Raw genomic sequence first — 16969 nt, 5'->3', positions numbered from 1 at the left:
TTCTTTGTTCTGGATGTAAATCTAAGGAACGAGAAACAGTCGCGCCTAAAGATAAAAATCCTGCAGAGCAAACGCCGCGGCATTCTATTCCACTTCCCGATGCTCGCCGACGCACGTCACTTTTTTTTACTGCTGTCTCGCCGCCTGTGTATTCTTTGAGTTGTTAGGGGAGCACAAGTTCACTCCAATAAACTCGTTTTTTTTTGAAGACCATTAAGGCAATAAGGCATTTCCATTAAGGCATTTTTTCCACCACCACCATAAAATTGTAACAGGGGAGGCAGAACGAACTAAGGAAGAAAGAACTTGAGAAATTATTTTTACGTCGAACTGCAGTGCAGTATTCGTTTTCCCGCCAAGCTTCAAGGCACATAGCGTAGCATTATTGTCAATTTCACGGCAGTTCCTAATGGCTCCGAAAACCGTTAGTACAGAATCCGTCCTCAAGAAAAAGGCATGCTGCGCTTTTGATAATAACCTTAAGGCGGTAGTTCTCCCACGTTTAATTAATATTGAAACCGACACACGTAACAGTGCGGGAAGGCTATTTAAACCAAGGATTACGCCAAACCCAAAGCATTTCTGATCAGTTATTTTGCAAATGATAAAAAGGCGAGTGCACGCCGTGGGCAAACTATATCGTTTATTAAGAGCTCCGAATGAGGGCGTTAAAAACATGAATGTTTGCGCAATCTCTCTTAAATCTGTAGACGATATGCACTCTGTTTAGCACAGTACAAATCTAAGTACATTTTAAAAAATTAAGCATTTAGGTTAATTACTAATCTCTGTAACGTGTGTTCGGTTACAGAACTTACCTAAGCTGCTATAAAGTAGATTTGTCTATGGCTGCTCGAAAGGTGCGGAAACCGTACATGGAAGACCAAAAGAATATTTCAAGGACATATATTACAGCGTCTCTGTTCGCTCTAAAGCCAACCACCGCACGTGCGCAAATAACAAAAACGTTATATAAAAGTACACGCATAGACGCCTGTTATTAAGGTTCGTACCAGCGGATTAGAGGGTGAAGCATGATGTGAAACCGAGGCACGCAGACCTTTGTAGCATCGCCCCACTCTAGCACAAAAAACACGATAAAAAATCTTGACAAGTGCCGCAGAGGTCCCGCTGTGTACGAACGCTTCGTTTGCCGAAACGAACACCTGTCGCCCTAGGACTTCCCCACGCCACGGGTTCCGACCAAAAGCCGGCGATCATCCAGCTGCGACGAACAAAACGCAGCTTTTCAAGGGGATTGAAAGGCTGTTTGAGCTCATCGGCATTCCGCAAACTAGCGAGTCACCAAAAATGGCTGACATGAAGACGAAAGTGGCCTTGATCACAGGTAGGTGATTAGTTTAAAACGGGCGGCTTTAATTTAGGCCGAATAACACCAGAACAAAACGTAAAATGTTCTAGGAGGCGAAGCTATAGATTTCCCTTCATCCTGTCTTCTGGCGTGGTAGGACTGGTGGTATATTTCGTGTGCCGCCTGTTTAAAACGCTGATCACAAAAAATAGGAAAGCAGCGAAGGGTGGGATTGATATCAGCTGTAGTGCATTCTTCGAATACAATCAAGTAATGCAGTAAAATACCACTTGGACCAACGTCATTTAAACGAAGCATTCAGATGCATTAACGCTTTTTTTTATATCACACAGTGAACCTCCTTTCAACTCAATGCAAACGCCTTTCACTTTAAAAAAATCAGCGCAGTGCGTATTTCAGTTTCACGAACATATCCCATAACACCATGGTATGTTTTCCTGGTCACTATTATCCCTTGAACAAGTGCAACTGGCACTTTTTAACGCGATACCGTTGTTAGGCTCATTTTTTGATTTCCGCGTGGCTGCTAGCCGGCCGCTACAGCCATGCTCATCAACTGTTTACCGAAATAGGTAATTGCTCTAGCCGAAAGCAACGATTGAAGCAGCAAAATTCGAGAGCTGGCCTGAATCGGGGCAATTGAAGTGTGAAAAGCAGAAAAATGATACTACGGCGGAGACGGAAAAAAGGACACGCATTTTTCGCAGGTGCCGCGCCGGCGCAGTGAAGTTCGTGCAACGCCAAGTCGGTTGTAGCATACTCGACAGACCCGGTCGTCAGCCATGCCAGAAACTTACATATCCACGGCAAAGCGTCTTTTTACCTGAATATAAAAACTAAATTCAGGTAATTCATGAGCTGAAGCTTCACCTAGGATGCAACGCACGCCGTAGCGGAATTTTCGCGAATAATTTCGACCACTGGGCGATCTCCTACACCCGCCGAAACCTCGACACATGGACGTTTCAGTTTTCTGCCTAAATTAAAAAGACTGCCGCCGGGGCCGATAATCGAACCCTAGTCCTTGGGCTCAGCGGCGCGATGCCTTACCCACGGTGATGCCAGCAGTACCAGGATTGTGTTACCTGACTAAAACAGGCGGCAAAAAAAAATGCTAGTCTCTCAGAACCCATGAAAGGCATTGATTGTGAGGAGAAACGAGCTGAAATAGAACCCAAGGATCTAATCACATGAATGTTCAAACTACGTTGCGACATTCCCGTCGTTCTGTGTCCACTGCAAGCTCCGTTTGGCAAACGATGGAGGGCACTACGCAGCCAAGTCAAATTCCCTAAAACAGGTACGGATGTCCTCCCAGAGAACAGTGACGTAAGAGCGCTCCGCGTGGCTCTAGTGTCATGTGGCACAGCTGACCACATAATCTCTAAAGAAGAGGAAATATGTAACAAATTACTCACATTGTAAAACGCCCAACCCATAGAAGGCAGGAAAGAAACAAGTATCACGGATTTTCCCGCACCGATGAAAATAAAAAAACCATCATCAGGAAAGCATGTCGGAGAGTTGTCAACCTCGAAATTTCGACCGTGACACGAACTCACAACCGGTGGCTCACCAGGGTAACATAATGAACAGCTAGAGATGGGTAGAACCGAAGGCGAAGACCAATACCTCGATGGAGGGAAGAAATAGCAACATTCGTACGCAAAGAAAGGACTCGGGCAGCGCAGGACAACAGCGGTGAACGTCACTGGGAGAGGCGTTCGCCCTGCAGTCGACCTTGATAGGATGTTGATGATAATGATGACGATGAATAGTCCCTGAAATTGTCTGTTCATAATTCTCTTGAGGAAATCAGGGAAACCACTCACTTAGCAACAAGTGAACGCTTGGGAAAACAAAATCTGTAAGGGCCATCGTGTGGAACACAGGTTACCCCCCTGAAAAAAAACGACTACCCGCCTTCATGGACAGGTCACCGATTCAGCTACTCCTCATAAACACTCTCCTGCACCAAAACCCTGGTTCCATACCAGTACAAGAAGAGGCATATGGCAGGATCAAGTTGATTTGAAGAAAGCTTTAAACTCATGAGACCACAGAATACACCCACTCCGGCACGTACGAAAGTACGATGCAGCAGTGGTCGTAGTTGACTACTTAGGCAATGTTTGTGATTGCATGGCCTTTGTACGTACTGGAACGGAGAGATGGAAGTAGGTGACATCCTCTTGGCAACACGACTAGAGGGGGAATACAATAATAGAGTAAACATTATAACACGCTCTCGAAAGCCATTATACTGTTTTCTGGAGGCAGAATAACGAAACGCTTCTGTAAGATACTACCTTCCATAATTCAGAAAATTGAAAAGGTTCCCTGTGTGCCCAGACTCAAGGGTCGGGAAGAGAACGTGGCACCGACCAAGAGGCACGGGAACTCACAAACCGTGATCCTTCGTACCACGACTGCCGCGCTCCCTTCCAAGAAAAACGCCAAGAATGTCTCCTCCTACGCCCAGGAACACAGTTTTTTCCCTCGCAAGAAGAGGCTGTCAAGGCTGAAGAATCACAAACTATTTGGAGGATAAACCAACCCAAGTACCTACAAAAATATTTGGGCGAAGATGTGTTGCCGTTACATCACGCATTCACTTTGCTAAAATCAGAGAAATGTACATACTCTTCCAGGCAACCTAGCTATGTCCAAGGGTACGTTCAGGGCCAAACAACTCAAACAATACGTATTCCACTTCTATCACGACATGGGAGGCAGCTTTGACCAGCTCGTTGCCTCAAGATCAGCGGTAGCTAATGACAGGGCAAGGGAAGGAGCTGCTGCATCTGGCACCCTAGACTTCAGGTTATACGCTTGAGCTCCCTACCATTTCTTTACCCCATTTTACTAAAACTCAACTTCTTCTTCCGTAACAAAGATCTTCATACACACAGTATCTTTGCAAAAAACAAAAATGTTAAGTATGCCTTAAGCATCAGATAATAAACACTTTGAAACGATGACACTGACACCTTTTCGCTCAAACTGACCAACAGCCCGCCGGCAGCCGCACCATTTCCCGCTTACACCTTTAGCCACAGAAACGCAGAGGCACTTTGTCTCCCCTAAGCCACGGCGATGAAAACTTTCCCTGATAAGCTTTCTCTCTTCGCTGAATTTCAGTGCTTGTGAAGCAATGGTCATAAATACAGCGACTGCGTTCCAAACCACTTCCTCGCAGTCGAAGTAACGCACTCACGTCTTACATAATTAGACCCATATATAGATGTCACCCGCAACTTTTTTTGTAGCATATTTTTTGTTGAGAACCGCGTTCCATTACCGCGTGAGAAATAATGGGCCCTCTTTGAAATTTGAACTGGACTGGCGACCTAGGCAATCTCTTAGCTAGCCGAAGCGATAGCCATAGACACAGCTGCCGCTCTTGCCCGACCACCGCTACAACCACAAAAAAAGGCATTCATGCACTGGTTAATCATGACCACGAAGCGAAAGCGGCTGTCTCTAGATGAAAAAGAGGACGCTTTGCGTAGCATCAACTCTAGGCAGCGTCGCGTCAACGCTGCGAAGACATTTGGGATCCAGGTGTCATTATTCTCTACGATCACAACCAGCGCAAAGGGATCACGGCGTATCTGATAGTGTGCAGCTTGGACCCGCGCGCAGGTGACTGCGCTGGGTATTTCACTTAAGTCCACAAGGCTGTATCTGCGTGACAGAAGGATTTACGATCCAGGAACGTTTCAATGTGTCCCATAGCTTTCTTTTTTCCGTTAGGTTGTTTTCCTTGAGCGTAAGGTAACAAGCTGCAACATAGTTTAGGTAAGTGAACTTTTTTCAAACTTTTCCTGAGGTGCCTTGAAGTTTGTTCTAGTGACGTTAAACTGTACACCGTCGCTCACCTCGGAGAAAAAAAATCACGATAAACAACCCGTCCGTACTTTAGGTGCCAAGTTATGATGCATAAAGTTGAAGATATAAAGTTGAACTCGACTTTACGGAACCATATTGTACGAATTTCCCGATATAACGAACAAATTAGGGTTAACCCAACAGTTGCCCATAGGCTTAATGTTTTTAAGGACCCGAAATAGCGAAACAATATTCTCCACTAAACCCTATTTAATGAAGCAATCCGGTAAATAAGATGCATACAAAAAGCGTTTTTTTCCAAATTTATGGCACCTAGAATGCTTCTCAGTGTGCTACCAGCCCAGTGCAAGCCCACGAGCTGGCAGTGTGCTGTTAGCTCAAGTTGCGGGCTCCACAAGCCCGCACCAGGAGCAGGAAGAGAGATCGCCCAGTTGTTGGGAGGAGCTTCGTCGGTCTGACGAGGTGGCCGCAGATCAGAACTTCGGCGACTTGTTGAATGCTGACGCAGACGCGCCCGTACTGACACAACAGAAGTTTCTCGACGACGAGGGGATAGGGCAGCATGTTCCCGGCGCACAAGAGGAGTGTCAAGATGCGAATGATCCGGATATTGTCTGAGCTCCCGTGCCCACCCTAAGCCAGTTGATAGGCGCCGTCGGCATTCTGAGGCGGTTTGCTTGGCCACACGAGGGTGTCGAGGACGCTTTGAATTCAGTGGCCAGCTAGTTGCAGGGTGTGCTCACGCTGCTTACAAAGAGCGCAGGCGAAAATCCCATGCGCTCGCTGAAGTTCTTGAGGCAATAAAGTATTCATTCTCTCGAACGAATTGTGCCGTTCTCTCGATTTTACGAAGTTCCCGATTTAACTAAATATTTTGCGGGTCGGGGTGACTTCGTTAAATCGAGGTTCATCTGTACTACCTGGTTGAAGAATGACAAAGGTGAGCACAGATAAGTAGCAAGCACACGGGCACCAGTCAATGCTCAGCAATAAAAAATCTGCCCTATGTGCTAAATAAAATTATCGCAGGGCAGTGTCATAACCAGCACCAGAATAACTATTGGAGTTGGGCTAGGCCTGCATACGGAGCGATACAAACACATAGATTGCTAAAGCGACAAACAATGGCAACCAACACCCGCAGTAAAAGATTCGGGAGAAAATTGTGTTAAGGGGTTACAGGTACATTTGGACGCTTTAAACAGCCTCGAAAGGCACAGAGCACGGCCAGTTGGAAGTGCAGGAGAGAACGGGTATAATTACGGTAGGAGTGATTCATAATTTTAACTTCTCAAACATCGCAGCTGTGCCATTGGGCAAAATGACTGCTTTTAGCAGTCTACACAGCTGTAGACTCCCCTCCACCAGAGCCGCTGCGTTCTTCACGCTGAAAATACAGCACTAAGTGAACCATAGTGTCACTAGATACTAGTGAACCAAATAGATTGCCCCAAAATAACTACTTTGCGCTAAAATCGAGCGCATCACGTAAACAGCGTCCAACGCTCCAGGACTCCGATGTTGTGCAGGAGCATCATCAGGCATAGGCGAGAGCACGGCGCTGCACTTCGCCTCGCTGGGATGTTGGCTTGCCCTCACGGCCCGAAACATGGAAAGACTGGATAAAGTGGCGGAGGCCTGCCGGGCCAAAGGTATCCCGCATGAAAAGGTGAATATTTCGACTACTCTAACAATTTCAAGTGCCTTTGCAGTGCCTGCTTAACTAGCACGCATCGTCCTCCGTTCCGATATGTTTGTCCACCGAGTGTCCTTCAATTGTGCAAGGTTTATGATTGTATGTGAATGCCTCACCATTTTATACATTATTTAATGGGTTTTACTTCATCCTCATTTCACTTCATCACTTCATCCACCTCAGATTCCCTAAATTCGTTTATTTTTTAGCAACACCTTCAGCCGTGCAAAATATGATAAGTTTGCTGCAGTTGAGTTCCTTTAGCCACACGTGTTTACAAATCTGGACCTTGCTGTAAAAGACTTTCTTCGCACTTGTGGCTCCTCTATCACGCCGGTATATCTCTCGCACCTTGAGGAAACGCGGAATAAAATCATACTTTTAAATTCGCTGTAATAAAGTAAGAGAAGGCTGGTTGTCAAACTAAAGCAAAACATTTGATGTGGATTGGGATAGTAATATTCTTCATTCGCCCCTCAGAGTGTGTGCGTTGGCTGTTGACGGACAGAGTTGCGTGTTTGCTAGCGCCACGCTAACGGTATATATACAGGGTGTTTCACCAAACTTTAGCCAGAGTTTAGAAATATTTCCACGCACAGTAAGACCAAGCAACCTGCAAGCATGTTGCTACCTTTTCTATGTAGATTCCCAAGCGATTTTATTTACCTAATTACGTAATTAGTAAATTTAATTAGCCAAGTTTTGAACCAACAAAGCCAGGCAAAAAATCCAAATTAGGAAGTTGCAGAGCGGTATTCCAAACCTCAAAATAAAAACTTTTGTCAAGATATTCATAAGGTATTAGTGTTTTTCAGCGTATTGAAGATTCCCGCGAAATACAAAAAAAAAAATACCACGTGACGTGCCGGCTCGCGCGTCTTCATAACAGTGCTTCCCAACGTGACGCTCACAAACTAGCGCAGGCAAGCCGCCCTTTAAAAGGCGACAGGGCAGCAACGAAAGCGTTGGCTGTGCCATTTGCGCCAGCGATGCGCGTCTCTCGCAACAGATCGCCAATAGCGATAAGAAGACGCAGATGTTATCGCTTTTTCTTCCAGAATCAACATGTTCATCATCTGCGCTGTCACTTTTTATCCGGCGGCGCGGCGATGTTAGTTTGTGCGCGGAACGTTTCGAAGCGCTGTTATCAAGACGCGCGAGCCGGCACGTCACGTAGTATTTTTGTGTATTTCGCGGGCACCTTCAATACGCTGAAAACCACTAATTACTATTGGATATAATGACAGAAACTGTTTATTCTGAGGTTTTGAATACCGCTCTGCCACTTCCCCATTGGGATTTTTTGCCAAGCTTCATTGGTTCGAAAGTTGGCTGTTTAAAATTGACTAAAAACCTAATTAGGCAACATACGAAAATAGCGCGAGAAAATACATAGAAAAGTTAGCAACAGGCATTTGGTTGAATCGCATTAGAGTGCATCAAAATATATTTAAACTCTGGCTAGGAGACTTGGAGGACGACGTTTATTCGAAGAGCGGTACCCTGGCCAGAACAGGATCAACCACGATGGCGATGATCGCGCCTCCGAGAAAGACGACGAGCGATGAGATGATGATGGACGCACCCAATGCAGCGACGACGACGAAACACGAAGGCGGTATTGGCCAGTCATAATACTGAGCTATGGCCTGATGACGGGACATTTAAGATTCGCGCTTACAATATATATATATATATATATATATGGTTAGGAAATGATGGGCTCGTTAGGAAATACAGAAAGAAATGCGGGCAGGCTACAACGCCAAAGAAGGCATAGGGGAATGGTTGGACTATATTAAAAAATAAATATAGTCCAACCATTCCCCTATGCCTTCTTTGGCGTTGTAGCCTGCCCGCATTTCTTTCTGTATATATATATATATATATATATATATATATATATATATATATATATATATATATATATATATAGATATATATATATATATATATATATATATATATATATATATAAAGTTAGTAGAGACCCTCCCTGAAACGTCAGTAAACTTATTTCTATTTTCTACGTCTTTCTCGTTTGTCTCTGTCTCTACTAACCTTAGTTTTTTCGCGCTCTGTGTGAGTTTTCATCTTTTCAAAATATATATATATATATATATAATATAGTAAGGAAATGAGGGGCTCGTTGAGGAAATACAGAAAGATAGGTCAGCAGTCTACAACGCCCAAGGAGGAATAGGGGTGGGGGGTTAGGCTCTTTTCTTTTTCACTACGGTTAATGAAGTAAACATTTTTTTAAATATACAGAAGAAAGAAAGAAAAACACGCACCCAGAGTGGGGACTGAATCCACGCCTTTCGATTACATGTCGAATGCCTTACTAATTCGGCTATCTGGGCGAATGTGTTCTCCTTAACTTTCTGGGCTATTTATATTTACTAGAAGTGTATCTGACGCTTGAGGGTGGTAGCCAGCGCCACTCTGACTACACGGGGAGAAGGGGACCATCTTTTCAACCCCCGGGGCGTGACTCGAACGTCTACAGCCTGTCATGAGCGGGTAACTGGCGGGAAGCCCTCTTATGCTACCTAGGCGTCAAGGCTGCCAGAACCGAGACCCTCGCTATGCTTTCGAAGAATAATATAGTAAGGAAACGAGGGCATAGGGGTGTGGGGTTAGGCTCTTTTCTTTTTCACTACGGTTAGCAAAATACCAAAAAAAATCAAAATTCTGCAGTTACCCAAGGGCAGTGGTGCAATCGCAAAGTGAACTTTAAACAATTACGAGACATTGAAAAAAAAAAAAGATGAAGAGGCGACGATTTACCACCTACTTTCTCTCCCACACTTTGTTGCCCTAGCGACAATTCATAAAGCCACCGCCAAGCGATATATAATGGTGGGATAAATTTTCTGCCCTTTCCTTACGGTTGAAATCGCAATCGTCGCTATGGAATCGCCCATCACGCTACCCTTGAAGCCTTAAATTTAGGCCTGCCACTGGCGTGTTCAAATACTAGCGCTTAATACCAATGGCGCGCATTTTTTTATATTTGTAACAAAACTGAAAAATCCCACAACAGGCAGATAAATACTACCAATGAATTAGATTATTTGGTAACCCTGAATAATTTGTTAGCTGTCACCTTATCAAATGTGTTAGCCACGCTTTTGTTAAAAGTAATCTTTAATTAACGCTCAGTCACTGCATTATTGCTCTGACCACTGCAATACTTATTGCAATAGCTATACCGGAAGTGTGAATTACAATAAGTATGTCATCGTACCGCCTGACCCCCGGCCTTTGTTCAGTGTGCTACAGTGCGGAATCTTATAACAGATTATGCTGCTACAAAATGAAATGGAAATTTGATGCGCGGAGCTTAAAGTAAGCCTTTTTGGGGTAGACGCCTTTTATTTCGTTCACAGCCGTACTCAACTCCGGAACGAGTAGCAGTAAAAGTAATGTAGATAGTTGGGCAGTCAGTACAAGTGCACCTTCGAAAAATGCATATCCTAAAAAGCAAAAACTGCATCAGCAGCAAACGGCTTAGCCACTGAGAAGCTCCTGCGGTTACACTTGTCAAGTAATAACAATTTGCAGGTGTCGGGCCTTTCAAACAAATTACAAAATGCCAAAAGGTTCCACACATCGGGGTGGGCTTTCGCTGTTGCGCAGTAGAGCACTTCTAAAGCCTAATTGCTCAAATGAAGTCGCAGCTAGGGAAGAGCAAAATCGTTTTATATCCCCTGCAAGCTGGCGAGAATGACATTTCGTTTGGTCAGCTTGCACTACGTTGGTGCTTCCAGCAGCAACAGACGATTGCTACATTGGTGTTAATTCATTTCCCTGTTTTTACATAGAGCGTGAGAGTTTTGACTTGTGTGGAGGGGAAAGTGCGTGAGCGGGGACGAAGTTGATGATACGTCAAAGAAAAAATGCCTTAATTGCATTGACTGTGAAATATCAACACATGAGGGTGGAACCGTTTCGCCATGAGCTGGTCACCATTATTTCTTTTTTCGGTTCAGTTCCGGTTCGGGTTCAGCGTGCTCAAAAAATAACGGTACGGGTTAGGGTTTCGTTTCTGCAAAAATACCGGTTCAGTTCCGGTTTTCGGTTCGGTTCGGTTCCTGTTCGACACGCTGATGTGTATATATATTTATATATAAGGGTAGGCAGTCGAGAAATCCAATCAAACCAAAGAGGAAAATGCGGTAGACCAGAAACAAATGCACGCCTAGTGGTATCCGAACACATGACCTCCAGAATAAACGTCTGGTGCAATGACCACTGCGTTACCGGCGGGGCTATCTTCCCCTGCACATTCTTGGGTATTTATCTCTAGGTATTATTTTTCTATTTTTGCTTTTGTTTCGTGGGTTCGGATGCCACTCAGGGGGCATTTTTTCTCCACACTTTGTTTAAAGTGTATCTGACGTTCGACATTTCGCCTTTGATTTCCTCGGCCTTCTCGGCTGCCTATTCTTTTTACTGTCCTCATTCAACAAGCCCTTAATTTCCCAATATATATATAAATATATATGTATATATTTATATAAGGCTATTAGAGATAGCAACACACGAAAAAGACGTATATATATATATATATATATATATATATATATATATATATATATATATATATATATATAAGAGAAGAAAAACTTCGAACAAGGTAAAAGCACGATTGTGGCCTACGTTTCAGCAAAGAGAACTTGCTTTCCTCAAAGAGAACTTGCTTTCCTCCCTGAGGAAAGCAAGTTCTCTTTGCTGAAACGTAGGCCACAATCGTGCTTTTACCTTGTTCGAAGTTTTTCTTCTCTTGTGTTCTCTACCATCTTCAAAGTTCTACTACTCCCTATATATATATATATATATATATATATATATATATATATATATATATATATATATATAGGTTTATACAATCAGAGACCACACGTCGCAAGGTATACGTACGCCATTGTACGATGAGACGTAAGCAATGCTACGAGAGCTCCGTGTATCAGTCATACAGAAAACATTGGACACGGCAACATATGCGACCACAAGACAACTTTACCATTTTGTGTTTGAAAAGCTGGACGCACAACGGAAGAGAAAGCATTTCTTGAATTTCTCGAAATACCTAAAAAGATTAAAGCCGTTCCATTCAATGTGAAAGCGGTCGGAAGTACAGAGCAGTGATTCGCCATAATGGGCTGCACCGCCGTTATCCGCTCACTGCTGCCACCCAATGCATTTGAAATTTCCCGTTATCGCAGTGCTCGCACGCCCCTTGCCTGAAACTACGCAAGCGGGAGTTCTGTTCTTTTTGCGCATGCTTTTTTTTCTTAAAATAATAACTTTATTTTGCCCAAAACTGTGTGAAAGGATGAGGTGAAGTGGGAGCCTTCCTGAATTGCCCCCCTCCTCGCCCCTCAAATGGCGGCCTGACCCCCCGGGCACGAGCGGCAGCTTCGGCCACTTGGACGGCCTTGACATGTATTTAGGGGTTAGCTAAGCAAACAGGTCTCCCACTACTCCGCAACTGCTGGAGCTGTTTTGCGTCATTTAGAACACGTATTTTTTCTTGCGCGGCCGGATCCTTTCTGTGTCATTTCGAACGCGCCATTATTTTTCTTGCAGGGCTGGAATCTTTGTGCGTCACTTCGAACGCGCTATTTTTTTCTTTCGTGGCTGGAGTGTTTCTCCGTCATTTCGAAGGCGCTATTTATTTCGGCGACCGCTTTTTTAGCTTACTATCGTAAAAAGCAACCAAACGAGCATTCCTAACTAAAGGAACGCGGGGGCTGCAGGTTGTATGCAAAGATTTTGCTTGAAATGTACCAGTAGTTTTCTTTTCGCTAAATAACTGGGAGACGTATGACAAGCGCCAGCGGTTCACAAGGTTTGAGTGGTTGTGACCAGAGTGTCGAACCGGAATTTTTTCGGGTTCGGTTCGGGTTCGGGTTCAAGCCTTTCGGGTTCCGTTCGGGTTCAGTTCCAGAGCCCCATTCCGTTCCGGTTCGAACCGGTTCGAACCCGTTCGAACCGGTTCAAACGGGTTCAAACGGGTTCGAAGAAAAAAAAAGCAGGCGTGTTTTTTTCTGTTAATTTTTTGTGCTTGTTTTTCGTTTCCTTATCAAATCGGCATAACAACAAATTCATAATGAAGGTTTCTTTGTCCAAATATTTTGTCTTCGCCAAACTAAAGCGACCCTGCAACACGTTTTTCAACTTTTGTCTAAATCTTGAGTGCTTGCAGAAAGTAGTCAACCAACGCATTATACTATGGGGTCGCAATGTGCCTCAGCCAAAAATTAGTGTTCTCTCCTCGTCAGATAACATAGAAACTTGCTCAAAATATTTTTCTCTCCTTCCCGGTCTTCGCGTTCTTCGACCGCTGAATGACGTCATTACAGCGGTGTAGCGGCTGTTTGCCGGCTTTCCTTAAGTTGCAGAATAGAACGCATTTGATAGCCATCTAAAAAAAGCCACAAAAGCGGAGCAGAAACCTAAGTGTATCCGCAGCGACGAGCAAATCACGCACTGTTGCTCTGTGCTGGCAACAGCTATAGTTTTCGCAGTGCTTCCAGATGCGACGAAGATTCAAAGCGTTTTCGAAAGTGTTTATTTATTTATTTGCTGCTTTTATTTATTTATTTATTTATTTACCCAGTTTTATTTATTTATTTATTTATTTATTTATTTACTGTTGGGTTTAACGCGCCGTCGCAACGCCGACGACAAGGCGCGCCATAGTGGAGGGCTCCGGATTAATTTTGACCACCTGGGGATCTTTACGTGCGACGAAATTTCGGACACACGGACGTTTTCGCTTTTCGCTTCCATCAGAAAAGCGGCCGCCGCGACCGGGAATATAAACCGCGTCTGTGTGCTCATCAGCGCTACGCCTTAGCCACTGAGCCACCGCGGCGAGTTTATCTAAGGTGTTGAAGAGCTCCTTTAACTGTACCCGCAAAATGTTTTCTATGGTAGTGTGACGAGTATGTGGCTCCGACTGCCAAGCGTGGCAGGTGACATTTAGAAAAATTTCCTACTGCTCATCTTTTATCTGCTAACAGAGCTGTTAGAAAGAAAGAATGGCTGTAAAGACTCATTTGACGGCGGGTATAGGACGACATTGGATAGGGAACCACTGGAGATAGGAACTTGCTAATGGCCCTTCAGCGACTGGTGACAGCGATTGGGCTCTAAGAAAGATGACAGCCAAGTGAAGTCACAAGCAGCAGTAATGATCACTTGTAGAGAGAGAGAGAGAGAGAGAGAGAGAGAGAGAGAAAATGAAGTTTTATTCAATCGAGGCAATGTTTAAGAGAGGCGTCTTCATTCGAGGGGGCCGAATCGATAGCCGTTTCCATCAAGAAGAACTGATCTTCCAGGCCGCAGCTGGCCATGGCTGTCTCCCAATTTTGTATTGAAACGTGAAGGTTGGATGGATCTACGGCACACTAGTCGCAGCCGCCTACTATGTGTATGAGGTTCCCAGGCTCTCCACAGAAGCAACGCAATGGAGAGAGTTGTGTCCCGTCAAAGAGGTGAAGTCTGGCGTTGTGTGGGAAGGTGTATGCCCACAGGGTGCGGAGTAATGTTTCCTGGTTAATCGGTAGGCTGCTAAGAGAGTCAAATCTCGAACCACGAGGTTGATGATCTTGTTTGCCGTGGATGCCAGTATGAGCTGGCGCCCATACAATCGTGACTGGTCTCGTTGGTGGTCTCTGATTGATCATCGGAAGTGTTGTAACATGCAATCGACCGTTGGAAAAGTTGGGCCACGCCTGCTAAGGGTCTGTTATGAGAGTTTTGACGCCGCTTTGGCTAAGCGCACGTGCTGTCGCCGCTTCCTCAGCTTAGAGGGGGTTGTGTTCGGCGGTTGAGATGCTACACCTGTGGGAGGCTGCAGAACGGTAACACAAAGAGAAGGTACTGAAGAATGCTATCGGGCGGCTCTTGCATCAAACCAGTTGATCGTCCCTCCATTTTTTTCTTGCAGTTTAGTTTCTTTCCAACTGTCTCCCCTCATATAGACACACGTTTTGAAAACTCTTTGATGAATATACAATATGCATTAGGCAATTAGTTATTAACTTTAGTCCCAGATGTCAATTTTAATATAGCAACAACATAATAGCGCAATACGGGCATAAAGAAACACCTTTTATAGCATTCAGGCGGTCTTCACATAACTTTGCGGCTGCTTTGTGCGTGACAAAATGTCCTGATTGGTCGGGAAGGAGAACGCTGCAAAAACTTAAAATGCCAAGGACCCCAAAGATATCATGTTTCGTCCGACTGTCGAATCCGCCTTAACTGACACGCTAATTCTTTTAATCAAAATTAATCAACACACCAGTCCCAACAATTCACATTAGCTCATTCACTCACCTAACTAATTTCAACTTCAACTTTATTGAGCATTTCGTACATAGAAATGCGAGGACAAACACAAAAAGCTGCAAAACTGCAGCTTGACGAGGTGTTTGCACCTTACGGTTGGCGTGGCAGAGCAGAAACACGAGTTTAAAGCATACGCACAGGAAATAATCCTAAGAAAAGAAAATCTCGCCTTAACGTGTTGATATTACATACAAACATAAAAGAAAGCATTAAAACGCACTATAGCTCACAGTTTGTAAAAGATACTTATTAAATGATATACATACACGCATATTGGAACTCATAGGTACATACATACATATAAAGGTTAAAAAACAAAACAGGGTACACAGGTATATAAAAAGAGAAATATTGGATATGTACGGAACCTGTGTAGACACAAAAAAGCAAAAGACAAAACTTGAAGAAAAAGTCATGTTATATACAGGTATGCATACACTCATCAAAATCTGCACTACAGAAGTATCCACATAAATAAATACACACAATATTAGCAAATATGAGTGTACGGTACTTTTTAGATGCTAAATTTTTCAGGGAATGAAGACAATGCCAATAAAACGCTTGAAAAATATTACAAGTAATTTTGGCTAAACCAAGGTTGCCACGAGAGACAACGCTTAATAGATTGTCAGTTAAAAATGTTCTATGTTCAGCAGTAAACTTTTCATTAAGTCTCACTTAGAAATTGTATTTATAGCTATGCCACTCTCGGCTAGGTTATTTAAAAGGCGGGCAGTTCGGGATTGCAACCTATCATTGTCCTAATTCGTTCTTGAAAACGGCACGACCCATGTACTCCTTCCCCTAATTTCGTACGGTACGTCCAACGGTTTTTTAAACTACATAGACTTAGATATGCTGCACCGTTGTGTTGCAAGCTATTTTTATACTTTGTTAGAAGATTAAAGTTGTAGATACATTGGACAGGAAGCAAATTATACTGCAGAAATAGTTCGTTGGTGTGAGTCATATGGTACAGTTGCCATATGTCGAATGGCCTTTTTCTGAAATAAATGCAGCTTATTAATATTTTTTGCGGAACTGGTTAACCATACGAGGCTGCAGTAATTGATGTGAGCTGTGAATATAGCATGATAAAGAATAAGTTTTATATTTGATGTAACCACAGGCCGTAACCTACAAAGCACCCCACACGCTCGAGATAAATTAGTGCAGACGTGATAGACATGGGCATCCCATTTTATATGTTCGTTAAAAACAATGCCTAATGTTTTTATTTCACGAACTATACAAATCTTTTCAGATACGGTGTAAAAACTGAGGATTCTGTCAACAGATGTTTGAGCTGGTGAAAATAACACCGCTTTTGTTTTCTTAGTATTTATTTTTAACGAGTTTGCTTTATCCATTTGTGAAGCTTTTGGAGGGTTATGTTTGCTAAATGCAAAAGCTGAGTAGTATCACACGATTGAAAGAAAATGCTGGTATCATCTGAGTAAATAATAAAATGTGCAATGTCAGTAATTTCTACGATATCATTCATATAAATAATAATCAAGATTTGCCCTAGAAGACTGCCTTGCGGAACTTCAGCCCTTACTTCTTGTGAAGAAGAGTTGTGTTCCTTTATTGCTACGACCTGTTGCCGGTTACCTAAATAAGATTGCAAAAGAGTAAAGCCCCCGGAATCCATAATGTTGTAATTTTTAAAGCAATGTTAAATTACTAATTTTATCAAATCCTTTGAAAAAGTCTAT

At 43.6% G+C, this 16969-nt stretch overlaps 1 protein-coding gene across 1 annotated transcript in view; it reads left to right on the top strand.

Annotated features, from left to right (window-relative positions):
- The first annotated feature begins 1145 nt into the window (after positions 1 to 1145).
- LOC144147220 (meso-2,3-butanediol dehydrogenase-like) overlaps positions 1146 to 16969 on the top strand; it is a 60970-nt gene continuing 45146 nt past the window's right edge. Inside the window, exons 1-2 of the mRNA XM_077679302.1 lie at positions 1146 to 1348; positions 6715 to 6854. Coding sequence (XP_077535428.1) covers positions 1312 to 1348; positions 6715 to 6854 — 177 coding nt within the window. The 5' untranslated portion in view covers positions 1146 to 1311. The remainder of the gene's footprint in view (positions 1349 to 6714; positions 6855 to 16969) is intronic.

Source organism: Haemaphysalis longicornis, unplaced genomic scaffold (genome assembly GCF_048455015.1).
Source record: "Haemaphysalis longicornis isolate Haplotype H1 unplaced genomic scaffold, Haemaphysalis longicornis Haplotype H1 scaffold_7, whole genome shotgun sequence".
Lineage (NCBI taxonomy): Eukaryota > Metazoa > Arthropoda > Arachnida > Ixodida > Ixodidae > Haemaphysalis > Haemaphysalis longicornis.
Note: the sequence above shows the minus strand (reverse complement) of the source record. Positions and strands in the feature narration are given on the sequence as shown.